This window comes from Lobosporangium transversale (assembly GCF_002105155.1).
Source record: "Lobosporangium transversale strain NRRL 3116 chromosome Unknown BCR41scaffold_14, whole genome shotgun sequence".
NCBI classification, from domain to species: domain Eukaryota; kingdom Fungi; phylum Mortierellomycota; class Mortierellomycetes; order Mortierellales; family Mortierellaceae; genus Lobosporangium; species Lobosporangium transversale.
The window spans coordinates 502,905-527,224 of record NW_019028992.1 but is presented as its reverse complement, the minus strand read 5'-3'; the positions used below and the strand labels follow the sequence as shown (position 1 = coordinate 527,224).

At 40.7% G+C, this 24,320-nt stretch overlaps 8 protein-coding genes across 8 annotated transcripts; 3 read left to right on the top strand and 5 right to left on the bottom strand.

Annotated features, from left to right (window-relative positions):
- Nucleotides 1-70: 70 nt before the first annotated feature.
- On the top strand, nt 71-1,237 carry BCR41DRAFT_335378 (u6 snRNA-associated sm-like protein lsm2). Its single transcript, XM_022021978.1, has 3 exons — nt 71-127; nt 544-702; nt 1,042-1,237. Exons 1-3 carry the CDS (start codon nt 125-127, stop codon nt 1,177-1,179), a joined length of 300 nt encoding a protein of 99 aa, XP_021882383.1. The 5' UTR covers nt 71-124; the 3' UTR covers nt 1,180-1,237.
- Nucleotides 1,238-1,290: 53 nt separating this feature from the next.
- Nucleotides 1,291-2,698, bottom strand: BCR41DRAFT_351763 (TB2/DP1, HVA22 family-domain-containing protein). Its single transcript, XM_022023853.1, has 4 exons — nt 2,617-2,698; nt 2,004-2,256; nt 1,726-1,846; nt 1,291-1,605 (listed from the first exon to the last, which is right to left on the bottom strand). The coding sequence occupies exons 1-4, from the start codon at nt 2,636-2,638 to the stop codon at nt 1,474-1,476; spliced, it is 528 nt and encodes a 175-aa protein (XP_021882382.1). The 5' UTR covers nt 2,639-2,698; the 3' UTR covers nt 1,291-1,473.
- Nucleotides 2,699-6,015: 3,317 nt separating this feature from the next.
- On the bottom strand, nt 6,016-7,556 carry BCR41DRAFT_351762 (hypothetical protein). Its single transcript, XM_022023852.1, has one exon. It carries the CDS (start codon nt 7,525-7,527, stop codon nt 6,205-6,207), a length of 1,323 nt encoding a protein of 440 aa, XP_021882381.1. The 5' UTR covers nt 7,528-7,556; the 3' UTR covers nt 6,016-6,204.
- Nucleotides 7,557-8,186: 630 nt separating this feature from the next.
- BCR41DRAFT_351761 (hypothetical protein) lies at nt 8,187-9,729 on the bottom strand. Its single transcript, XM_022023851.1, has one exon. It carries the CDS (start codon nt 9,686-9,688, stop codon nt 8,249-8,251), a length of 1,440 nt encoding a protein of 479 aa, XP_021882380.1. The 5' UTR covers nt 9,689-9,729; the 3' UTR covers nt 8,187-8,248.
- Nucleotides 9,730-11,600: 1,871 nt separating this feature from the next.
- Nucleotides 11,601-14,068, bottom strand: BCR41DRAFT_421390 (P-loop containing nucleoside triphosphate hydrolase protein). The gene is made up of 8 exons (XM_022030015.1): nt 13,894-14,068; nt 13,646-13,707; nt 13,464-13,529; nt 13,233-13,354; nt 13,094-13,119; nt 12,466-12,923; nt 11,877-12,313; nt 11,601-11,766 (listed from the first exon to the last, which is right to left on the bottom strand). The coding sequence occupies exons 1-8, from the start codon at nt 13,982-13,984 to the stop codon at nt 11,670-11,672; spliced, it is 1,359 nt and encodes a 452-aa protein (XP_021882379.1). The 5' UTR covers nt 13,985-14,068; the 3' UTR covers nt 11,601-11,669.
- Nucleotides 14,069-15,088: 1,020 nt separating this feature from the next.
- Nucleotides 15,089-18,809, top strand: BCR41DRAFT_395343 (hypothetical protein; the record flags this gene model as incomplete). Its single annotated transcript, XM_022028721.1, has 4 exons — nt 15,089-15,284; nt 15,983-16,108; nt 16,265-16,778; nt 16,874-18,809. The coding sequence occupies 4 exons, from the start codon at nt 15,089-15,091 to the stop codon at nt 18,807-18,809; spliced, it is 2,772 nt and encodes a 923-aa protein (XP_021882378.1).
- A 1,001-nt stretch (nt 18,810-19,810) lies between these two features.
- On the top strand, nt 19,811-21,578 carry BCR41DRAFT_321454 (domain found in IF2B/IF5-domain-containing protein). The gene is made up of 5 exons (XM_022021440.1): nt 19,811-19,947; nt 20,154-20,265; nt 20,419-20,489; nt 20,604-21,397; nt 21,528-21,578. Exons 1-4 carry the CDS (start codon nt 19,891-19,893, stop codon nt 21,360-21,362), a joined length of 999 nt encoding a protein of 332 aa, XP_021882377.1. The 5' UTR covers nt 19,811-19,890; the 3' UTR covers nt 21,363-21,397; nt 21,528-21,578.
- A 97-nt stretch (nt 21,579-21,675) lies between these two features.
- On the bottom strand, nt 21,676-24,024 carry BCR41DRAFT_385830 (Las1-like-domain-containing protein). Its single transcript, XM_022027720.1, has 5 exons — nt 23,875-24,024; nt 23,418-23,726; nt 23,167-23,320; nt 22,646-23,068; nt 21,676-22,519 (listed from the first exon to the last, which is right to left on the bottom strand). The coding sequence occupies exons 1-5, from the start codon at nt 24,007-24,009 to the stop codon at nt 21,684-21,686; spliced, it is 1,857 nt and encodes a 618-aa protein (XP_021882376.1). The 5' UTR covers nt 24,010-24,024; the 3' UTR covers nt 21,676-21,683.
- Nucleotides 24,025-24,320: the final 296 nt, after the last annotated feature.

Here is a 24,320-nt window from a genome sequence, read left to right as displayed (position 1 = left end):
AGGTGACTTGCATTGAAATAATTCAAGAAAATACATATTTCAGTTTTACATTCTTTCACGCTTCTCCACCCACTTTTTTTTTTTCACTCGCGCGTCTTCTGCACGCCTTTCCATAAACGACATAATGGTGAGCTTATTAATACACAATACAAAGGAACATATGACAAGATATCAAGGACAAAGCATCGGACAGCATTTTAGCTCTACTTCAAAGGCATATAGGAGACTCAATGCAGTAATTTTGCATCAATCAGTGAATGTTTGAGCCAGGATTGTAAATTGTGTTGACAAATATAAAAGACTTTCAATTTGGAACAATGCCTCAAGGCAGAGGAATCAGCTTTTCAGCAGTTGCATCAACCCAAAAAAAAAAAAAAAAAAAAAAAAAAAAAAAAGAAAAAGAAAAAACCGAGTCGTGGTTATAACAATATCGCTATGGAAAAAATATAGCAATCCCTCATACCTTGTCATTCCTATCTTTTTTTTTTTTTTTATTTTATTTTTTTTTTTTTCTCGTCATTCTTTTATTGATTTACGACTTAGCTCTTCTATTCATTTTTCAAGACCTTGGTCGGTCAACCAGTAACAGTTGAGTTGAAGAACGATTTGGCTATTACAGGCGTCTTAGTCTCTGTGGACCAGTTCTTGAACATCAAACTCGATAATATCAAGGTTGTAGATGAGGAGCGTTATCCACATATGGTATGAAATTTCTGGGAAAGCCAAAGAAAAAGAAAAGTCTTGGGTCAGGAATCCCTGGAGAGCTGGAATAACATTAGATCAAAGAGCATGGATCAAGGATCTCCATAACACTTGCCCTGTTATTTATTGCATGGACACGCATTGTATTACACACATAACAACCAGATACAATACAACCACATATTGATAGTGCCAATGGCGACTCAGTATGAATGTCTTATGGACAATAAGAAAATCACCGGAACGTTCTAATTCCGTAAATATTTATGATTCGATATACAAAAAAAACCTGTGTGCCTTATGCTCTATCACTTTATTATACTTTCTCAATCTCAATAGCTCGCTGTCAAGAATTGCTTCATTCGTGGATCAGTTGTTCGTTACGTACAGTTGCCTGCCCCTTCAGTTGATACAGCATTGCTTCAGGACGCTGCACGACGTGAAAGGCAACAACCTGCTCAAGGTGGCAGAAAGTAAAAAGACATTTGACAGGAGATCATAAAAAAAAAACATAACAAAACATAACAAAATAAATAAAAAGTAGAATAAAAAAAAAAAAGGATAAAACGAACTTAAAATACCATTATACCATAGTTTAATTGGTCCTTTACATGCTTCTAAAAACGCTCAGCGCATATTTATATAAAAGTGTCATATCATATTTTTCATATTTGAAAATTCGAAGATTATTCACAATGCTAAATAAATAAATGTGGCTCTATATCGAAATGAAAATGTTGAAGTAAAGCTTTTCTTTAAAGTCTTTTTTCATTAATGAGCGGCATCAAGCTCCGAAGCGGCAGCAGAAACCTTGGCCTTCAAGTTGTAATAGGACGAGTCGATCTCCTCCTTGTGCTGGAGCAAGAAAGGACGAAGGACGCGAGTGTAGATGGTGGAGGCACCCTATTATTCAGTCAATGGGAGATCAAGAAATACAACAATACGCTATTAGTCATTCTAGTACAGACGAAAACTAAACCTTTTTCACGTAACAAAAATAAATAAAAAACCAAGACAGCTTACGTTGAAGGTAGGAAGCATGAGCCAGAGAAGGAAGACAGTCTTGAGGAAGAAGTAGAAGGGGAACCAGTACAAGAGGATGTCAGTGAAGGACTCGAGGATAGAGACGAATCCGTACACAGTCCTAATTCAATAAGGAAAAAAAGCGTAACGTACACCATGCACATGCATGCACAGAAAAGTATTCCTTGGGTAAGTTTTTATATTTTTTCCGTTGTGAAACACAGCCCAAAAAAAAAAAACTTTTATCCCAACGCAAACAAGAGTTTTGTCCGATTTACCAGTAAGTCAACCACTGAGTATCATCATCCTTCTGTTGAGTCTCCAATGCCTTAAATGAACGGTAGGCGGGGTAAACCCATCCTAAGAGGTTGGAGAGGAGTTTTCCAGCAAAGTTGAAGAAGATCATCAAGAAGACAAAAGCTCCAGCTCCAAGAACGACATAGGCCTTGGGCAAACCGGTGGCAATCTCAAGGTGCTTCAATTGGGGGTATTGCTCCAGCTGCTTGTCGAGCTGAGCGACGTAATAACGGGCTAGCATTAAACAAAAACGAATAATCGAATAAGAATTTAGCACAATTGAAGTCCAGTGTAAAGATAAATTATCCTGTAAACTCGGTATCAGTCGATCTGAGGAGTGAGGATAATAATAGCAATAGTAATAAAAAAATCCCAGAGAAGTAGAGATGAGAAGGTTGATCAATCCTCATGTTCAACCATTAACATTACAATGAATGAAGCATCCGTTTGTTGTAATCGAGTGTTGGATTCATGGTGCCACAAAATGAAAAAAAATAATATATAATTCAAGTTGTTCCTGCATGCTGCAAATTGGGGCGGACTAGCGTGATCAGCCTTTTCATATTTCCATCTTGACAAAGTTATATTTATTACCTTTAACCTGAATGGTATCCATGGGATTAAAAATGAAAGGATAGTGGAGAAGAGGAAGAGAAGAAGCAGAGAAAAAACAGTGGAGTGAAGGAAAAAAAAAAAAAAAAAAGTCAACAGTGGGACGAAAACAGTTTAAATAACGTTCACGGATTGACATGTGGGTCACCATCCTTTTTCTATTTATTGATCCCCGCCGTCAACAATCAACTACATGAATATATATATATATACATATCTCTCTTCGCATGTCATAAACGATATACTGAATCCGTTTCACAACTCAATCAATAAAAAAAAAATTGAGGCCGCGGAGTTTACAGCTCGAATGGCTGTGTCTATTATATGTCATCTCAGCTCGAATATTATTATGCGCATCTACTATTCCAATCGGGCATCTAGAATTATCGGCACTACAGGAGTAATATTTCCCTCAAGAAGGAAGAGTATGAAGACAGATAAAGAGTAGTCTTATCAATAACATCGACCAACGCAGTAACTATGTATTCCGTCTGGACTGGGACAAGATGGTGGTGCTTAGTCTGAACAAATATGAGTATCTTTTGCATCCTTAGTGATCCTGAAAATGGTCCCTAAAGGTTTGTCTGCGGACTGCTGACCTACAAACAGAGCCATACATAGATTATATATATCATAATTCTATTACTAAACCAACCGCAGTCTAGCCGCGGGCATTTGTTCGGGACAAAAGTATTCATTTTTCAATATCACCAAGAGACCTTGCCTGTAGCCTAACGAGGCTCGAGCCAACGCCTTAAAGAAAGAAGCAGAGCATTTCCAATGTCACCTATGAATCCTATGTTGAAGTGATTACAATATCCAAGTCGCCGATGGCCATCCGGTTCTTCTACATTCCTAACCAACACCGATGTCTCAGCGTTGTCTGATAAGCAGTTTTCTGCCTTATTGCTAATTTGTAACACATGGCAGGTCTAGGAGGTGACGCTGGTATTATTTTCGGGCTCCTCCCTGCTCTTGGTACTATACTTGCCAGATAAAAACGCGCTTGTTCTCGGCCTTGGTAATAAAATTTCAGTCCTCTTGAGGCGTCAAAAGACTTTTGTATACCGTAGATTGATCCAATTTATGACATATGTCCGATAGTAACAAAGACCAAAGCCGCTTCGGAACAAGGAAAAGCGAAGAATGAGAAGCATATACATATGTATAGTAAAATAGAAAGGACCAAATTGACTCTTTTAATAAGCCTCTTTGCCTTAATAATGAACTTAATGCCTGCAAAAGATAGTAAACGGATATACACTATAGCGTTAGAAGAATGTAGCCAAGCCAATTTACGGATCCGTTCATACATAGTACGTCCCTTCTCCTTGTCTTCTGAAGTCTCTCGATCAACATCAATCTCAAGTTCGACATTCATGATATGTAGTCCATTCTACTCCCTCAACACTTCTTGTTACACTAATGGTAGATCCAGAGAACACTTTCAGATACCGACAATTGGATAAGGTTACTTGAACAACGCCATCACTGCTTTCACTTACCGTAAAGAAACTCAGTTCCTCAACAGTATCACAGAGCCTCCGGCCCCTCCTTCTTTGTACTTTGTGTCCACTATCCGAAGTTTCCTGCCTTTCCACTAGTAGCTCTCGAATAGCGAGTGCGCCGACATGACAATCTAGGATAGCTAGACATCTTAGTTCGTCATCTGTCTGAGAGGTGCCGCCATATCCTTGTCCTTTATTTCAGTCCACGTAAAACGTATAGCTGGTGGATTTGTCCGGATGTAGGGCCGATAAAGGAATACTGCTTTATGGAAATCAATAGATGATTGTTCTCTATATCCGATGGACTCAATAAAAGCATTGAATAGCAATATTTGTAATCCTGTACCAGGGCAATATAGCAATATAGTGATGTGTGCAGATATGGAGGGTTGAGTATCCGGACACTCTGAGATTGTAGTTTGCGCACATTTGAAAAAAATTCATCCATGTCTTCGTCCAGGGATCCGGAAGGTAGCTGGTTGATGCTTACTTTGGACATGTGCAAGGTCCCAGCTTTTTTTTACAAATCTGAAAGGAAAGCTCGACCTCACCATCGCTTATACATGCTTTAGATAGCCTTAAACCCTCAAGATGGGTGCATCTCAGTAGTGCTTCCCATAGTTCCCGTAAACTCAATCATACGACTCGATTCCAAGATTGGTGACTGGAGCTGTGTGCCTTGATGAGATTGGAAAGATCGCTCAAAAAAGTGTCCTGAGATGATTCCACAAAGTAGCCGATGTGTTCAACCCAAAAATTTCTGAACTCCTTTGGGAAGTCGCTATAAAATGCAATCTTCTCAATATATTCTTTGTAACCCTGCAGTGCTTCCTCGGTAGAGTATCTTGAATGACATATAATAGCGATCCTTTTCCAGATGTATTTGATTAGAGTATTGTGAAAAGTACTGGAGACGCGAATACAACGCAGGAGATCAGCTTGACTGACAAGGTCACCAACAAGGGAAACAATTTCTGGGATATCCAAAGCACCCAGGTTGTTATTGTTCTTCATGTGAAGAGAGATGATGGAGATGAAGAATGCAAATAGCCATATATACTGATAATTTTGCCACCATTTTTATTTCTAGATTTAAATTAATATATTGACTTATTACAACTGGATAGAAAGCCAAGCACAGCTAGGATATCAAAGCTGGCTTTCCAGTAGCAGATAACCCAGTCAAACTCCCCAGATGATTTACGCCTTTAATAGCTATGTATGCACTATTCAGCTCACAAAAATCACCTTTATTCTTCTTGTTATAATAGATATCACTTCAGAGGTTCATATTCAGGAGTCATGTTTTCGAATCATATTCTGAAGAGATAATCTAGTCTTTCACGCCGCCAATTTTGTGCGATTAGGGTAAATAGCCATTGCAGAGTTCTCGTTGTTCATAGCACCTTGCAAGCTTCGGATATCGGATCAATTGTTTATAATCCATGTCGCGTCCTCGGGTTCGATTTCCTGGAGATCACCGCGACTAAACGATAACCAACGCAGGTTCTTCAGGTTGACCAAGTCTAGTGTCCGAGTTTTCTCATATGATGAATAGAACCCGGTCAGATCAAGGCTCTGTAACCGAGTCAGCTTGCCTAGCTGCCTAAACGTAATACGCTGCATGCCCTCTACAGTCTTTTAATCAACATTAGCTATGGGACTAACCCATAAATTAGTCAATCTGTGCAAACCCACTCTGTACCATTAGCAATTGCTGTCAATGTAGCTCTAGGTCCACCTAAGCTCTTCAGACATAGAGGGTACTATAGGGTCAAGTCGAGACACTAACGTGCCTTGAATTACGCTTCCTTTGTATGTCTTATATTTGGATCGTTGCGACATTGATCGTTGTTAACAGTTAGAAGGTTTTCTTTATATTAATTGGTGGGGCATTAGCTGTCATCAATGTACTGGACTTGAATAGAGTAATTCTAGTTCTAATCCCTTAACTCTTCGCTATCATAGTATCTAAATTCTATTTCCCTATATCTGCTATTGGTTACCACTAGCAAACATAGATCCCTAAAGCAGACCAACTCATCCACGTTTATCTCTTCTCTCAAGTCAGGCCTGCAAAAGATAATAGACGGCTATACTCTAAAGCATCGTAAGGCCGTAGTTGAGTCAATTTACGGACCCGTTCATACACAATGCGGCCCTTGTCCTTGCCTTCTGCGGTCTCTTGATCAACATCAACCTCAAGACCAACATCCATGGCAGTCAGTCCAGTGCTAACCCATTCTGCGCCATTGACAACCTCCGTCACCGTCATTGTAGGTCCCCACAGACTCTGCAGACGTGGACAGCTGGATAAGATCGCTTGAGCAATGCCATTCGTCCTTTTGCTTAGCGTAGAGAAGTGCAGCTCTTCTACTGTATCGCAGAGCCTCTGCTCCCTTCTTTTTCGCACTAGGTGTCCAGCGTCCCAAATCTCCTGTGTATCTGCTAGTAATTCTCGAAGAGAGAGTGGACCGAAATCACATTCTGGGACAACTAACTGCCTTAGTTCAGTCATCTGTTTGAGAAGTGCCGCCATTTCCTCGTCCTTTAATTGCATGCTTATAAGGAATAGATGTGATAGTTTTATCAGTGTGTAGGGTTGATGAAGGAGCGCTGCCTTGTAGAAATCAAAATGTGTTTGCCGTATGCTGTAGTGCACCCTTTCGATACAGAAATTTAATGAACGTAATCTTGGACATCTCCTGACTAACATGCCAATGCCATATGATGATGTATACGGCAGTGGAGGGTTAAGTATACAGACATCCTGAAGGTCTATTGTGTCCATATTGGAGAAAATGAATTTGTCCGTGTTGTCGTCCAAGAAGTTGGAAGGTAGCTGATCGATGGTTACGTTAGTCATGTCTAAGCACCGAAGTTTCTTGCAAACTTGAAAGAAGAGATCGATTTCATCATCAAGTATATATACTTCACGAATGATCAGGTTTTCAAGATAAGTGCACTTTAACAATGCTCCCCATATATCCTGTAACCTTGAATAGTAGAGCCTAAGCTCAATGATAGTGGAGCTGTGGGCCTTGATGAGATTGGAAAGTTGATTAGGAGTGAGAGAGTCCTGGGATACTCCTGGATAGTAACCGATACGTTTGAGGCGAACACAACCTTGCAATAACGCGTACTCCTTTGGGAAGTTGCCATAAAGCGAAAGATCCTCGATGTGTTGCTTGTAATTCTGCAGTGCTTCCCCACTAGGGTATCTTGATTTAACAATGATCTTCTTCCATAAAGCTTTAACGAGTGTATTATGGAAAATTTTGGAGACACGAATGCAACTCAAGAGATCATCTTGGTCTAGAAATTCACCAACAAGTGAAACAATCTCTGGACTCTCCAAGGGATTCAATTTGTTGCTGCTCATCATGTGAAGAGATGAAGGAAGGAGATTGAGAGTGTGTACAAGAACGGCTTTTTTTTTTTTTTTTTTTTTTTTTGGCCAAAAGATTTTTAAGGCCAGGGTCGATAGAATATCACTCTACCTCAATTTAACTGTATACCTCTGTTAATATTAAACAGGGCTTCTATTTGGTTTGCGCTTTTGTTCCTTGAGATATCACGGAATCAATTAACCTGATGCGTCATCTTCCTGAGAAACAGCATCATAGATATGACAAGCTGCTTGTAATTGCAGACCGTGATAACAGAAATATATATATTTCTTGGCCTTCCTAAGGCAAGGGCCACAAGTTCATCTTTCATTATTTTCTGATCTTCTGAATCAATAAAAACAGTTGGTTATCGCTCGTGTCAATGACCGCCAGGATACATTCGTGGCCTTACGTCGTGTCGCTTTGTTGTGTATATTATCGAGGCCAATATAAGCAAAATGTCTTTGCAAAGACATTTAAATCAAGTAGAGTTGATCATTTCCAAAATGAAAAAAATGCATTGCCTCACTCTACAACCTGATCATTGTTTCTATATTTTCTAAGCATACTTTGATTGATTGCTATATCGAAACTGACAGAAGGTCCTTTTAATCTCCCAAACAGTTTACGAATGTCCTTTGCAGCTAGATATTTACCGCTCGAGTCATAACGACCACCATCGTTTCCTCTTTTATTATTGCAATTACCACATTTCTATTAGCAAAGTAAATATCCGTTGTCCTCAGGTTGGATTTCCTGGTCATCATCTCGACTAAACGATAACCAACGCAGGTTCTTCAGGTTGACCAGCTCATCCAGACCTGCACTTAACTTCAAGTCTAGTGTCCGAGTTTTCTCATATGATGAATAGAGCCCGGTCAGACCAAGGCTCTGTAGCCGAGTCAGCTTGCCTAGCTGCCTAAACGCAATACGCTGCATTCGCATGCCCTCTACAGTCTTTTGATCAACATCCACCTCAAGGATGACCTCCATGGTAGTCAGTTCAGTGCTAACCCATTCTACACCGCTGGCAATCTCTGTCACTGTGATTTTAGGTCCCCATAGTGTCTTCAGGCGTGGGCAATTAGATAGTATTGTTTGGACAATGCCATCGGGGCTTTTAGCTCGTCTATTGAAGCTCAGATCCTCAAGTGTATCGCAGAGTCTCCGCTCCCTTCTTTTTCGCACTAGGCGTTCACCATCCCTAATCTCCTGTGTATCTGCTAGTAATTCTTGAAGGGAAAGTGGACCGAAATCACATTCTGGGACAACTAGCTGCCTTAGTTCAGTCATCTGTTTGAGAAGTGCCGCCATTTCCTCGTCCTTTAATTGCATACTTATAAGGGACAGATCCAATAGTTTTGTGAGCGTGTATAAGTGATACTGGAATGCTGTCCTGTAGTAATCGATATCTGTTTGCTGTGTACTTTGGGTGCCCCATCTGAGATCATAGAAACTCAATGAACGTAATCTTGGACATCTTCTAGTCAATATGCCGAGACAATACGATGATGAATGCTGTTGTAGAGGGCAGCGTATCCGAACATTCTGAAGCTCTAGTTTGCGCACATTTGGAAAAATGAATTCATCCGTGTTATCGTCCACGAATCCGGAAGGTAACCGAAGGATTCCTACGTCGGACATGATCAAGGTCTTAATTTTCTTGCAGACCTGAAAAAAAGGATCGACTCCATCGAGTAGTATGTTTGAATCGTAAATAGTCAGGGTTTCAAGGTGGACGCATTCCATTAGGGCTTCCCATATCCCCCATAAATGCGAGCATCTAAACCTAAGCCCGGTAATTGTGGAACTATGAAATTTGATCAAGTTGACAACCTGACTCAGATCGGATGGGTCTTGCGCTATAGACTCGATGAATCGGAGCCGATTACAGCCTTGTAATGACACGCACTCCTTTGGGAAGTTATTGTGAAATACGAGCTCCTCAATGTATTCCTTGTAGTTCTGTAATGCTTCTTCGGTAGGATATCTTGAGTCTACTATAACGACCCTTTTCCAAATGGATTTGACAAGTGTATTGTGGAAAGCCTTGCAGACTTGGATACAATGCAGGATATCATCTCGACTAAGGAAGACACCAACTCGCGAAATGATTTCTGGGAGATCCAAGGGATTCAGGTTTTTGCTATTCGCCATGCAAAGAGAAATGATGAAGCGAGATTATGATGAAGAATGCGTGACATGTTGACAATTTTGCCACTTTGCCGCCATTTTTTTTCAAGCCAATGATTTTTTTTTTTTTTTTTTTTTTTTTTTTTCATGTACCCCAGTAAGAACCGATGGAGTATCACTTCCCCTTACAGTCTTCTACTTAAACTACATGCTAGGTGCCGAACGTTATTTTTTCCTTTTATTTCTTTTCATTAGCTTGCGTTTTTTGTTCATGAAAAGAAGGATGCTCTTGAAAGATAAGACATGTTGCATAATCAATTTACTTGTAGACTTAGTCATTCTTCAAACCAATGCAAGATAGCATCTTCCGAAATACAGTTTGAGCGATTGCTTATTGCAGTAGCAAAACTAACGTTATGGTAGCAGAAGCCCCCGCCAAACTTCCCAAGAGTTTACGTCGCTTGTGGCTATATATATGCACCATTTGAGTTCGATTTCCCTCATCTTGTGAGCAGATGCCAGGTCAAGGATATGTAGCTGAGCTAACTTGTCTGGCCACCTAAATGCAATACGCTGCATTCGCATACCTTCTATAATCTTTTGATCAACATCAACCTCAAGCCTGACCAACATTCCAGTCAATCCAGTGTTGACCCATTCTGTGGCAGACATTTTTGTTACTGTGTTTAGGCCCTCCAGTTTCATCAGACGTGGACAATTAAGTAGCATTGTTTGAACAACATCATCAGCCCCTTCTACTTTTCTATCGAGTTCTAGTATCTCAATTGTACCGCAGAGTCTCTGCTCCCTTCTTCGTACGTTTTGTCCACCATCTGTGCGAGAAGTCCTGCCATACTTCCGTCCTTTGATTTTATAGTATAGATCTAATAGATTTGTCAGCGTATATGAAGGAACACTGTCTTGTTCAATTTCAGGGAGCCAAGGATAATCATAAAAAATAAATGAACGTAATCCTGGACACCTTCTGGTTAAAACGCCGAGGCAATATGGTGATGTATGTGAAGGGCTGAGTATTTGGACATTCTGAAGATCCAGTGCGCCCATATATGGGAGTATGAATTTGTCCGCGTTGTCATCCAAAAAGGCGAAAAGTACCCGGTTGATGGCTACCCGAGTCATTTTCAAAAACCGAAGTTTCTTGCAGACTTGAAAGAACAGGTCGACTTCATCATCGAGTATACGTGGATTATAAATGGCCAACTCTTCAAGGTGAGTACCTCCCTTATTCCTCGTAAACTTGGGGATTCAAATGTAAAATGGGTGATCGTGGAGCTATGAGACTTGATTAAGTCGAAGACCGGACTCATATCGAATTGACACTTGTTGATACAAAATATGGATTAGAGGTGATCACAGCCTTGCAATGACATGTACTTCGTCAGGAAGAAGCTATCAAGCTTAGGGTCCTCAATCTATTTCTTGTGCATCTCCAGTGCTTCATTAGTAGGATGATGCTGAACTTCATGAGTTGGATCTGACGAAACCGATCTTTCCCTAAATGAGCCAGTATATCATGAAAAGCCTTGAAAATGCGAATGCAACGTACGAGGTCACCTTGATCAAGGAAGCCACCAACAAGCGAAACAATTTCTGGGATATCTCATTTGAGCTTGTTCATAATGCAAAAGAGTTGATGGAGTGATGGAGTAAGGATGAGATTAAGAGTGTATAGATAGCGACATGCTGGGACCTTTTAATAGCTAGTATTTTACCAAAGTATCCTCTTACTACCTCAAGGAGCGATGCATAATATGTCCCCTAGTAAATACTATAGGCATCCCAGTTCAAGATAAAAGGTCAGAGTGTTCAAAGTAAATAAAAACATGCTACTACGCTTTTAGGTCAATGCAAAGTTTACGGGTGAAATACAATATACATCCAGGTAGAAGATAAAACTTTTTTTTTTTTTTTTTTTGTAATATTTCTCTCTAGATTCTTCTGCATCTTTCCTCACTCTCCACTTTTAAACTCTATCACTAGTTTCTCAAATAGGGACAGCAGAGCCACGAGTGATCTGGCCCCATCCAATCAAACGCCAGTGGTTGGCAATACGGCGCGACAAAGCAACGTTGGCGCCAGACCTGAGCGGATGAAAAAGAAAAAAATGAAAAAAAAGTCATAAAGTTAATTTGTTACCAGTTATATTTAACTCACACAAAAAAATAATGGTGATAATAATGAAAATACGTACTCTGAGCATGCAAGACCAGTAAGAGCAATCTTGGCAATATCGTTCTTCACCTGGATAACACGTCCACCAGTGGAGGTCGACCCAATATTGACCATTAAAACTTCATTCTTGGTCAACTTGGTGACCTTGGCCTGCTTCTTGTCATCTGTTTTGACACCCAAAAGGCGACGAAGCAAGAAGTAGTTGATTTCCAATTCTGAGTAAACCTCGGGCAGCTTGCCAACTGCGCCCAATACCTGACCAACCAAACGATCTGCGCGGCACAAAGTAGGGTCAATCTTGGTTCCGACACCAATCAAACCACCGGGGACTGCAAACTTGAGGTTGTTACTCTCTGCCAAAAGAGTTACAATACGAGAGAAAATAGGTCTACACTTGATCTTGCCTTCACTATCCTTTGTAACAATACCAGGACGAATCTCAATCTCATCTCCAAGCTATCAAGTTAAAAAAAAAAAAAAAGGAATGGAAAGCATTAGTATACCTTTTTTTTTTTTTTTTTTGAGCAAGGCCAAATTTATTCCTTGCACAAACATGAAAAAGTTCGTTGACTGAAAAAAAAAAAGGTTGAGCATTAAAATTGACCTGCCTTTAACACTCCGCTGAGAATGGAGCCACCAGCAATACCTCCTGTCAAGCTGTCGACCTCAGCTCCGGGCTTGTTGACATCAAAGGAACGAATGACAATGAGACGAGGGTCTGCAGTGAAATCACGGACAGGGATAGGGATTCGTTTGACAATGTACTCGTTGACAGCATCAATGTTGTACTTGAGCTGTGCAGAGATAGGGACGATAGGTGCAGAATCTGCAATGGTTCCCTTGATGAACTGCAAGATGCTCTGATAATGCTCCTGAGCGGCTGATTCCTTGATCAAATCCACTTTGTTCTGCAAAATGATGATGTGCTCAAGCTTCATAATCTCAATAGCAGCCAAATGTTCACTAGTTTGAGGCTGAGGGCAAGATTCGTTAGCTGCAACCAACAACAAAGCTGCATCCATGACAGCTGCTCCGTTCAACATGGTGGCCATGAGAATATCGTGTCCTATGTAGAGTAAAACCAAAACAAGTAAATCTTCAGTTGTTCCGAGCTTTAAAGACAAACTGGCAATGGTTCAGTTCTTTCAATCACTGTCTATAGAAAAAATTGAAAAGGAAAAAATAGTTTTTTTTTTTTTTTTTTTTTTTTTTTTTTTTTTAAAAAAAAAAGTATACCAGGGCAGTCGACGAACGAGACATGTCTATATGTATGAAAAGCAAAAGGTGCAACGGTGAGATATTTGGCAAGCGAACATGACGTTGATAATCCTGAAACCATTGCACTACTTTAATGACTTTTTGAAGATCCTTGTACCTCTCTAGCTTCATGGTTCCACCACAGAAGGGACGTTCACACTTGGGGTTGTCCTCCATGCTACTGCGGTAGGACTTGTAGCACCCAGGACGGGGACATGCCTCATTTTGACATTTATAAATCTGAAAGAATAGACGGGCAAAGCAACAGAAATAGACCGATGTTCAACATACTGTCCTTGTCATTCATTATTTTCCCTGCAATAAGGAAAAGTCAAGGAAAAACAAATACCTTGGCATTTGCGTATCCCAGTTTGATGGTAATGTTACGCTCCAACTCGTTCTTGAAACGAACAGTCTATTGAAATCATTTTTCCAGACCAGAAAAGGGTATTTCATGTTGTTCCATTAGGATACTGCGGAATACAATAACAAAATAACCTTAAGAGCAGTCTTCATGAGAGTATTGCATACCTGAACTCCTGAGATGGCCTTAACCACAGTCGATTTACCGTGAGCTACGTGTCCAATGGTACCTGATGATCATGAAAGTAAATCAATAAATAAAAAAAAGTTTTGATGAATCCAGCACCTGTTGATCCTGTCTGCTCTATAACGCTTTGACGATCACTGTTTCTGTTGACAAATTGCTCCTGGATCAATTTTTATTTTTATTTGTTATTTTTTATTTTTTATTTTTTTTTCTTTTTCGGTGTTTTTACCGATGTTGATCGTAGCCTGTTTTGAGATAACTTCATGGGACAAGGCATGGAGCTTTGACAAGTCCAAAGGTGTTTCTGTCGTGGTAGCCATAATGCAGCGTTGTAATAAACAGCAGAGAGAGAAAGAAAAAGAGAGGGAGAGAGGAAAAGAAAAAAAGACCAAATCGTTCTTGACATAACAGTTGCCATTTTCTCGAGGGCTGCAGGAGTAGCAGGGGTTGCCAGAAGATCGCAACTGTTAACAATGAGCAGGTGACATGTGCATCACAATAATCCATGAATTGACAATCCACAAAGCAGATCAATCGTATTGGTAAACATATGGACTTAAAGATTGCTAATTAATGTAATTGCCAAGAAAGGCAAAAGAAACTGTGATTGTGGTCTGGTTTGTCTCCGGTGACTGATGTAGCCAGGAAACACCTCAGCCTGCACTTCTTTTTCTTCCCTTTTCTTTTTCTTCTTTTTTAACATTTTCTCCACTACCGTTTTTATTTTCTATTTTTTTATCCTTTGCTCTGTTCCCAATCGATATAAAACTTGTTCCAAGTTCAACTTTCTCTTTCCCTCTGAACCCCCCCAGACGCGCCTTTCCTCACACGACACACATTCACACGCAGGCAACACAGACAGATAAACAGACAGACACTCTATATACAAATAAGGTAAGCGATGCTTTTTTTTCTTTTCTATATTTTTATGAACACTTCACAAAGTTATTGCAGGATTTTCCAGGGTTACTCCAGGGCTCCCTATTGAAAATTATGGAACTATGAGCGATATACAGTAAATTGTAAAAAAAAAGAAAAAAGAAAAAAAGGCTTTGTCGTATATCAATCATTGGGTAGGAGTGTCATGGATGAAGTGATATTATCGATGTGGTATTTGGGTGATAAAAAAAGAAAAAGAAAAAAAAAAATGGGTGCGTGAGAGCGGTATTATTTGTTAAATGGTGCAGAAGAATGATCTGATCTACAACAACTCACGCGACTTTGTCCAGAATGGACACTTTGTCGGCATCTTTTTCGTTGTCGTGTTATTTTTTTTTATTTTTTATTTTTTCTTCTTTTTATTTTTCTCCTTCTTTTTCTTCCTTTCATTCATTAAACACGGCTCATTTTCTACTGTTGTCCATACACTAATTGCATTCACAACTTTTACATCAAAACAATTTTTATTTTCGATTTCATAGCAAATGACATTTCATAGTACACAAAGACGCTCAGGCGGTAAAGATGAACCAGAAGACCTCCGTCAACTTCGTCGTGAACACGGAGCATCACTTGCGTCATTGAAGGAGCTCTTTGCAGATTGGACGGAGGAAGATCTCTTGTACGCCATTCAGGACGCCGGTGGAGATGCTAATCTAGCGACTCTTCGTATTACTGAAGGTACTAAAAAAAACGTTAGGGTGTCTAAGGGTGCGATTTACTCCTCATTTTTTTTTACTCTTTCCCCTATTGTCACCTTTGTGTCTCCCCCTTTCCTATTCTCTGTGCCCTGCTTTCTTTTTAGTTCATTTGCCCCCCTTTTCTCAGCAAATTCGTGTTTCTGTGTCATTGTCTGCATGAGCACAAACAATTGTGGCATCATGAAAAAGGATTGAGGCTCATCGAGGAAGAGCATAATTTTTGACTGACAAAGAGGCGGCGGATCTTTCTCCTTCCCTTTTGTGGTTTGATGACGATGTTTATCGTTAATGTGGGTCAATGTGAAATGACAAGCAAGGGGGATCGAGCTTTTAGTACTACTGAATATGTATTTTAATAATGGCAGGCAATTTAATAATATAAAAGAGTTCTGGGGTTATACTTTAAATTCAATGTGTCCGCTGTGGTCCTCTTCCCGCCTGCTAAAAATGAAAAAGAAACATCGGTGGCAACTACAGGGATAAGAACAGGACGGAGCAGAACAGGGCAGGGCATTTATGATAGGAAAGAAAGTGGATTTGCATACAGCCTATTGGACATTGTTTCATTTATGTCCTCCGCAAAGAAAATTTTCCTCTGGCTTGTCATCAATCTTGGGACGTCTATTTTTATGTTGATGGAATATTAACCTTATTGTTTTTTATGGTATCAAAATATAGGCCATGCCTCTCAATGGGGCGAGGTTAAGGGCAAGAAGAAGGCTGTTAAGACAAAGGCCACAACCGACAACCGCTCTACCGCCCAGCGCGGCGCATTCACAGATCGTGGATCGCGTGGTCGAACTGGTACTTTTTTTTTTTTTTTTCTCTGTTTTTGCTTGCTTCTGCTTTGAATATCCTTTTTAGCTATGATTATTGTAAGAATGTAGGCAATGTATGTTAAATGGTATCTAACCTTACTTCCGCCGCATTTCCTTGATTGTGTCATTATATTGGAATTAGATGGATCCCGCGGAGGTCGCGGTGGATCAAACAAAGGTGGCTCATCTCGTGCCCAAAATGGTGATGGACGTACTGCTAAGGAAATGGAGGCATATCCAGCATTGGGCGGATCAAGGACTGTTGGTAAAGTGGATACCACTCCAAGCAACGGGCTATCATATGCCAATATTGCTAGGTCTCATACGTCTATGACAGAGCCTGCAGTGCCTGCCAAAGATGAAACAGCAAAGAGTTTGAATGGTACTCATGACGATTCAAAAGATGCTTCAGTAAATTCTGCTGCCCTCGTAAACTCAGGAGACGCTCCTGACTGGAATACCACTAGTACAGATTCATGGAGTGCACCTGCCACGTCTACCACAACTACAGATTCATATGACAAACCATCATCATCCTCAGCAACTACAGATTCATGGGACACACCCGCAGCCTCAAGTGGCGCAACTTCTACTCGTAAAGTCAACGCTCCTACCGCTCCAACTGCAAGCAAAATGTCATGGGCTAACATTGTCAAGTATGTATTTGAGAACAATATTGATTGGCATATGAAATAACTTATTTGCGAATAGACCAATAATTAACTGGTAATCATCAAATTTGGAATATTAGGCCTGCACCAAAGAGTATACCCGCTACTGCACCTGCACCTGCACATGAACCTACACATGAACCTACATCTCAATCCACATCTGCACCTATTGAAGAACAAAAGCCTGATGAGCCTGTTAACGAACCGACTGTTGAGCCTACAATAGAATCCGCTCCTGTTGTTGAAGAAGCGCAGGAAGAGAAAACTATTGAACCAGAAGCAACAGAACCCACACCTCAAACTGATATTGAAGAGCCTGCACATGAACCAGAAGTAGAAGTCCAGCCTCAACCTGAGCCTGAATCTGAGCCAGTACGGGAATCAGAACCAGAAACAGAACCAGAGCCAGTGAAAACACCCGCTGCCTCACCGCCCGCTGCCGTTATTGCACCAGTTGGTCCTCCTCCAGGATTGAAGCAAAAACCCGCGTCGCAGCCGCGTCGCTTGAACCAGGATGCTCCTGTAGTAATGCCTGGTGGATCTTCCGCTCTTCAGAGCGTTAGCCTCAAGTTTGGAAGCTTCTCCTTGAACGATGATGCGGAGGTAGACGCGGATGCGGATGCAGCCGAACCAGAGACTGAGCCTGAAGTAACGAAAGAAGTAGCGCCAGAAACGAAACCAGAGGTCAAGGTGGAGACGCAACCCGATCAACCAGCCGAGGCCAATGGCTCTGTGCAGCCTCCTCAACAAACACAGCCGGCTCAACAAGCTCAACCAGCTCCACAAACTCCACAAGCCCAGCCAGCACAACCTGTTCAGCAAGCTCAGTTTGCTCAGCAAGCTCAATCAGCTCAGCCCACTCAGCCATCTCAGACAGCACAGCAACAGCCCGCTGCATATGGCCGCCAGCCTAATAACCCTCCTGGTGCGTCAGGATACCAAGGTGCAACACCCGCTGCCGCCGGTCAATCAGTTGCTGGGTCCAATACCATATATGCTGGTCAGGACCCTTCTAACCCTATCAACACTTATCTCGGCCAACCCCATCATCATCATCCCGGAATGGGTCATGATGCTATGAGCTCACCCTATGGATCATACATGCCTACAGCTAATCAGCTGGGTACTTTTGGTATGGGCCCAATGGGCACTCTTCCCAATGACTATGGTGCACTTTATGGAAATGACATGCAGCGTGCAATGTACTATGATCCAACGGGGTATGGCCAAATGCCTGTTACTGCTGCTAATAGCTACCAGACTCGTGACAACAAGTATAGTCACGACCCATCTGCCGCTGTCAGCACTACAGGAGCGGCCTCAACAGCCTCCACACAGGCACAGCAGACACTTCAACAACAGCAAGCTTATCCCAACATGGGAGGCATGCCATTTTATCCCTACTATTATATGCACAGCCAGTTCCCTAATGCATATCAGCAGTCAGGATATGGTCAACCTTTCATGAACAAGAACATATATCCAATGTACCAGCAACAACAGCATTCCAACAAACCTGGATCAGTGAACAACTCTCCTTATGGCAATTATGGTTCGACTGGTGCAGGCCAAGGTGGTCACCACCAATATTCTCAGTCAGGTTATGATGATATGTCTGGAGCTGGACTTCATGGTATGGGTGGACTTGGTAATGATCATTATGGCAAATATGGAAACCCTGGCATGCAGAGCTTTTTAGCTGGACAGCAACAAGGAGGCGCGGGCGCATCGAACGCAGGAGCTAACAAAGGAAGTTCCAACTCTGCAAACTATGGAGGTTCTGACAAGTCTGCCAATGCGGGACCTCAGCCCACAGGCGGAGCCTCTCTTCAAGGTCAGCAAGGAGTTGGAGCAATGAATCCTGTTCAACAGGCATACTACCAACAGCACATGTTTTCCAACTATCAGTATCCCAACCATCATCAAGGCTATCATCCTGGTCAGCATCAGGGACAGCACCAAGGCTCCGGCCGCACCAACAATAACAACAATCAACAGTTCTGGGGTCAGAATTAGAGTTCTTGCCCAGATGCTATTTTGATGAAGATCATGATTTGGGGGGTTTTTTTTTAATTACTATTCATTTATATAAGCCGGCAGTTGTCCTTTTTGTATAGTTTTTTATGCGTTTTTATATTTTACATTTTTTTTTCTTTTTTCATCTGTCTGCCTGTCTATCTGTCTATCTGTCTGTTTGTTTATCTGTCTTTTCCGTCTCTCTGTCTGTTTTCGAAGACTTGTATTGTTTATTGATGAATCGTCTTTTTTTTATCTTTTTCTTTTGGTTCTATATTCTTCTCGACTCTTAATAAATTAACATATTGTTTCGAGTGTAAAAAAGTAGCGCTGTCAGAGCAGCGCAATAAATGCCTGAATTGCAAGTGCTAAATATTGGAAGCACCTGGCTTGCTGCTCTGGGCACGATTCGACGCTGTGCTCTGACTTCAGGATTATGTGCATTTGTAGAGTGGATTACGAGAGGAGATCAAGCAAATATATTTTGATGCTTAAATCATAGCGGTTTTTTAAAATTTCGATTTCGATACAAAATGTAACAAGACTTCTCATGGACAAACAATTGTGTCTTATGACGGATTGCAGTCGTTTTATTTACATACTCTTTGGTTTAAATATGATTTCTTTACCGCAATCCAGCTGAAGTATTTAGCGGATGCAGTGTCTCTTTTTTCAATACATCTTGATATTATGTTTGAACAGTGGACCTGAATACACCGTATTTCATTGCGGTCTCCACGGCACCCATCCATGTGAGATGCTCTCCAACGGCACTACCTTTTTTTCTCGGTATCCAAGTGTCTGGGAAAAGGAAAAGAAAGACCTTTTATTTCCTATCTCAGGTAAACGGACACTGGTAAATACATATATATAGTCTTTGTTTTGTGATTCTAGGCATTTTTTAAAGAAGTTGTGGTTATTACGAAACTGCGGCAAAGATTTTGTACAAGCCACTGAACGTAAAAGATGTGTGTGCTGTTTGAAAGAGTAAACTGGGACACTACAAAAAAAGCTTCTTTGAATAAAAGCTCTCTCTCTCTTTTTTTTTTTTACTCACACATACATCTTACAGCTGTATACAATGGCGGAAATCGAAGAAAAACTTCAAAACATGGAAATCAATGAGGAGGAGGTTGATGTAAGGATTCACAGCAAAAAGAGAAAGGAAAAAAAAAAAAAATCGATCTTTGAAAAAATAAAGATCAACACTTTCCCTTTTTCTAAGACTCGAGCATGACTTTATTTATTTATTTTTTTTTGGGATCGACTCATTTATTCATCCATTCATCTGACTTTATTATTATTGTCCATTTGTAAAAAAAAAAAAAAAAAAACGATGTTTAGTTGAGCGAATTTGACCCTTCTTTGAAGAAGAAGAAGAAAAAGTCGAAAAAGACAGAAGAAGCTCCTGTTGAGGAGAGTGCTGAAGTTGCTCAGGAGGCCGCGCCCGCTGCAGGTAATTTACTTGCTTTCTATATCTTCTCTTACTTGAATATACTTTTTATATTCGATTCCAAATATTACGCCGTATTACTTTATTTTGTTATGTTCTGTTGACAAGATGGCTCATTGTATACTTATTATTTATTACTATGTTTATTATTACCAGATGATGCGGATATTGACCCAATGGCAATGTTTGGTGAGAAGAAGAAGAAGAAGAAAAAAGTCAAAGTCGAGGTAAGAAAAAAATAGAAAAGGCTTTTTTTTTTTTTTTTTTTTTAAAAAAAAAAAAGGCACCGACCATATTCATTTATTTATTTTCCTCCTTTCCTTTCCTTCTCTCTTACACAGGACGATGCTTCTGCTGCTGCTCCTGCTGAAGGCGGTGAGGAAGGCGCTACCGGCGACGTTGGAGAGTCGTTTGATTTCGGTGACATGAAGAAGAAGAAGAAAAAGGCAAAGAAGGTTGATTTCTCTGCTTTTGAGGATGGTCTGGATCAGGAAGGAGAGGAAGGTGGAGCCCGTGACCCTGATGACATTTTTGCAGCAGAGGATGAGGAAGGTGCCGCAGGACGCTCTGGTGCTGGTAAGGCCGGTGGTGCAGATGCAGAGGAGAGTTGGGTGGGTACGAACCGTGATTACACCTACACGGAATTGCTCTCACGCGTTTTCAAGATCTTGCGTCAAAACAATCCAGAGTTGGCAGGGGAGAAGAAACGTTACACGATCGTTCCACCTTCAGTCATGCGTGATGGCAACAAGAAGACTGTGTTTGCAAATGTTGCAGATATCTGTAAGAGGATGCATCGTCAGCCTGAGCATGTGATCCAATTCTTGTTTGCAGAATTGGGTACTTCTGGATCCATTGATGGATCGCAACGTTTGGTGATCAAGGGTCGTTTCCAACAAAAGCAAATTGAGGCTGTCTTGCGTCGTTATATTGTCGAGTATGTCACCTGCAAGACTTGCAAGTCCCCGGATACGATCTTGACCAAGGAAAACCGTTTGTTCTTCTTGCAATGTGAGGCCTGTGGATCCACAAGATCCGTTTCGGCCATTAAGTCTGGTTTCCAGGCCCAGACAGGCAAGCGTGCTGCTCAACGTGCTTAAGAAAAAGAAAAAAGGAAAAAAAAAATATCGGTATTGTAAGTCATAAAATGCCCTTTGGATATAGTTGACTGCATAATGCATACTATGATTGTTTTTTTTTTTTTTTTTCTCTGTTATTTATTAATTATATTATCATCTTTGTAATTTTTATTTTTTAATTTTTAGTTTATCTGCAAAGTGGTTGCAAAGAAAACTTTTTGAACTACAAACAATGCGAAATAAATAAAAAAAAAGTTTAAAAAAATATGTTCACGGATCATTCAATATAGATACAAGGAATTATGGAAAGGGATGTAATTTTATTATTATTTTTATTTTATTTTAGATCCTGATGCGGGCGATGGGTGGGCTATCTAAATCCCAAGGGAGCGACAGATCTGGGACAATACCACCAGCAAGACACCCTATGGGGCATGGCCGCCATGTTTCAGCATCAAATAATGTCCAGGGCTCATTTGCGACTTGTTTATCGGACTCTTGCATTAATTGCTGATCAGTATGGCTATTACACTCCTCTGTTGAAACCTGTTGTGTGTCCATTTCTGAAGATACTGCAGCATTCTCGAGTAGAGTCATATCAACATCTTCCCCCTGAGGAGTTGAAAATTGGGCTTCTTCTTCCAACTTTCCCTTCATCAACATCGGATCTAGTAACGTTGTTGTTTGTGGCGATGATGATAGTGATGAAGATGTCGTTGTTGTTGTTTGAATAGGAAAAGTAGTGGCTGTTGATGCTACAGATAGAGAGGATACTGTGGATGGCGATGATCCTGCAGAGACAATTCTTTGATCAATCTGTCTGAGGATAGGGCCGATTTTTTCTTTTACTTCAGGGTCGCATTCAATCACAGTGTTGAGTAACGAGCGGATCAAGGGGCTAACATGGACGAGGATACTCTGTAATGAATCCTCGACAATATTGATAATATCATCATTCTCAAACATGGGTGGTTGATTTACAGTGTTGTTGCCGGAAACAAGCTGAGCAGCCATGGCAGCAACGGAAAGTCGTGGAGTAGGAGTAGAAGTAGATGCATGAGTGGAAGATGTCGATGATATTGATGATATTGATGATATGAACGATGAGGCTGTAGATTTCCCACGGGTAGATCCTAATTGTGTGTAGTGTAGTTTTATGAGGTGCTTCATCCATGCCACTGATGCGTAAATACATAAAAAATAAAATAGTGGATAAAATGAGTAAACAAGAGTTAGAATTTAAGCACTACTTGTTCAACTTTTTTTTTTTTTTTTTTTTTTTTTTAAAAAAAAAGTAAACATACGTAGAGTAATAAGATAACTCCCTGTTTTAGCATCAGTCTTCTGTTGCGCAGTAGCGGTTGGCAATGCGGCCGCTTGCACAGCAAGATTCGCCTGAATGAGCTTTTCCAACATGGCGTCCATGAGGGTGACCCAAAAGGACAAGGGTTCACCATCCTTGATACTACAGATCTCCCGAAGATCCAGACATAATTTATTCATCAGGGGCATCCAACAGAAATCGACCATGCGGCCTAAATTATCCAAAGTCAAGTCTCGAGCAGTAGAACGGCCCTTCTTACTCTTAGGGACTAACATCCCTGGTTCTAATAGGATAGGGATGAGACAATCTAATAGATCGTCGCCTGATCGACAGCGTTTTATGAGGTCCCGAACAAGTCGATTAAGAATTAAAGCCTCAGACTTTGGCTGGGGTAGTGTATTTTCTAAAAGGATAAAAAAAAAAGGTGGTGTCAAGCCTTTTCGAAATGCTTTTTCGCTTCAGTTTGAATTGGTTGGATTTTTTTTTTTTTTTTTTTTTTACCTTCTATCTGGCGCTCCTTTTCGTTTTTATAGCTCTCTATCATAAGACGGACATCTTCGGTCATAGCCGTGGTCATTTCTGGCGGCAATACTTCATCCATCCTGATGGATACAAGTTGTGGAATCCAGTAGTTGTCGTTGATCCATTGCAATGCCTGATGAAAGAAAATTAAAAAAATGAGGTTTGTCAATACACGCACATACACACACACACACACACATATTTATAGTAAAAGTCAAAAGCTAGCTAACCTGTTGAGTAGCATTCCGAAGAGTAGCCAAACTGGGTAGATAATCATGGGTGGCAGTATGTCGAAGTTCAACAAAGTGAATGGGCATCCCCACTTTTTCCACAGCTAAATAAGCAATTGATTTCGCAGCCTTCGAAGACTGGAATGCATCGACATAGCCATTGACAAAGCGAATAAAGACCATGGAGTATAAGAGCCGCAGATCCTGATCGGAACAGGTTTGAGTCCAATCACGAACTTCAACGCCCACAAAGGAAGCTGTAGAATCGATTGCATGGGGCAGTTTTCCGCGTGCTTCCCATGCTCTCACCTGTATAATAATTGTCAAATCGATAAATAGGATATATTCATGTTATTTAACTTGTGTGTCTTTATAGACAAAGATCTATCTGAAGCAGTGCAATAGCCCAAGTTCAAATATTGGAGGAGGAGAAGGAGGAAGAGAAATAGGAACATACTCGTCGAAGGGCACGTTCTTGTGCCTGGATATCAGGAGTACCATCTTCAGTAGAAGGTGGATAGAACCATTGATGAACCTGAATGAATTCTGTAGGTGAATGCCATGGAACAAGCTTTGGTAATTTTGGAGGCATCACGAACGAATGGAGATCGTTACTTTTTTGTTTGTTTCTTCTATACTGGAAATCTTTTTATATTATTTTTTTGGGCGAAGGCAATCCAAGCCACATTCCGGATTTTGTTAGCTTTGAAATGAATTTTTATTGAATACAAGTATGTAATATCAAATGTCCATTGATGCTCTACATCAAAGGAAGGCAAAATGAAGAAAAGAGAGGATGTTGGGGCAACGGAGGGGGCAGAGGATGTAAGATGAAGAAATAAAAAAGATGAGAATGCTGAATATGAAAATAAACAATGCAAGTTCCTGTCCCTGTGAACTTGT

What these genes read in the sequence shown, in the direction of transcription:
- BCR41DRAFT_351761 (XM_022023851.1), bottom strand. Translation starts at nt 9,688, where the DNA reads ATGGCGAATAGCAAAAACCTGAATCCCTTGGATCTCCCAGAAATCATT.
- BCR41DRAFT_321454 (XM_022021440.1), top strand. Translation starts at nt 19,891, where the DNA reads ATGGCGGAAATCGAAGAAAAACTTCAAAACATGGAAATCAATGAGGAG. An exon ending in GGAGGCCGCGCCCGCTGCAG is followed by an intron (nt 20,266 to 20,418) that starts GTAATTTACTTG and finishes TATTATTACCAG; the next exon opens with ATGATGCGGATATTGACCCA. An exon ending in AGAAAAAAGTCAAAGTCGAG is followed by an intron (nt 20,490 to 20,603) that starts GTAAGAAAAAAA and finishes TCTCTTACACAG; the next exon opens with GACGATGCTTCTGCTGCTGC.
- BCR41DRAFT_335378 (XM_022021978.1), top strand. An exon ending in AGGAGCGTTATCCACATATG is followed by an intron (nt 703 to 1,041) that starts GTATGAAATTTC and finishes CAATCTCAATAG; the next exon opens with CTCGCTGTCAAGAATTGCTT.
- BCR41DRAFT_351763 (XM_022023853.1), bottom strand. Translation starts at nt 2,638, where the DNA reads ATGGATACCATTCAGGTTAAAG. An exon ending in GGATACCATTCAGGTTAAAG is followed by an intron (nt 2,257 to 2,616) that starts GTAATAAATATA and finishes GTTTAATGCTAG; the next exon opens with CCCGTTATTACGTCGCTCAG. An exon ending in TCATGCTTCCTACCTTCAAC is followed by an intron (nt 1,606 to 1,725) that starts GTAAGCTGTCTT and finishes ACTGAATAATAG; the next exon opens with GGTGCCTCCACCATCTACAC.
- BCR41DRAFT_385830 (XM_022027720.1), bottom strand. Translation starts at nt 24,009, where the DNA reads ATGCCTCCAAAATTACCAAAGCTTGTTCCATGGCATTCACCTACAGAA. An exon ending in TTCGGAATGCTACTCAACAG is followed by an intron (nt 23,321 to 23,417) that starts GTTAGCTAGCTT and finishes TTCTTTCATCAG; the next exon opens with GCATTGCAATGGATCAACGA. An exon ending in GAGTTATCTTATTACTCTAC is followed by an intron (nt 22,520 to 22,645) that starts GTATGTTTACTT and finishes TTTACGCATCAG; the next exon opens with TGGCATGGATGAAGCACCTC.
- BCR41DRAFT_421390 (XM_022030015.1), bottom strand. Translation starts at nt 13,984, where the DNA reads ATGGCTACCACGACAGAAACACCTTTGGACTTGTCAAAGCTCCATGCC. An exon ending in TGGGATACGCAAATGCCAAG is followed by an intron (nt 13,355 to 13,463) that starts GTATTTGTTTTT and finishes CTATTCTTTCAG; the next exon opens with ATTTATAAATGTCAAAATGA. An exon ending in TTCTCAGCGGAGTGTTAAAG is followed by an intron (nt 12,314 to 12,465) that starts GCAGGTCAATTT and finishes TTAACTTGATAG; the next exon opens with CTTGGAGATGAGATTGAGAT.
- BCR41DRAFT_351762 (XM_022023852.1), bottom strand. Translation starts at nt 7,527, where the DNA reads ATGATGAGCAGCAACAAATTGAATCCCTTGGAGAGTCCAGAGATTGTT.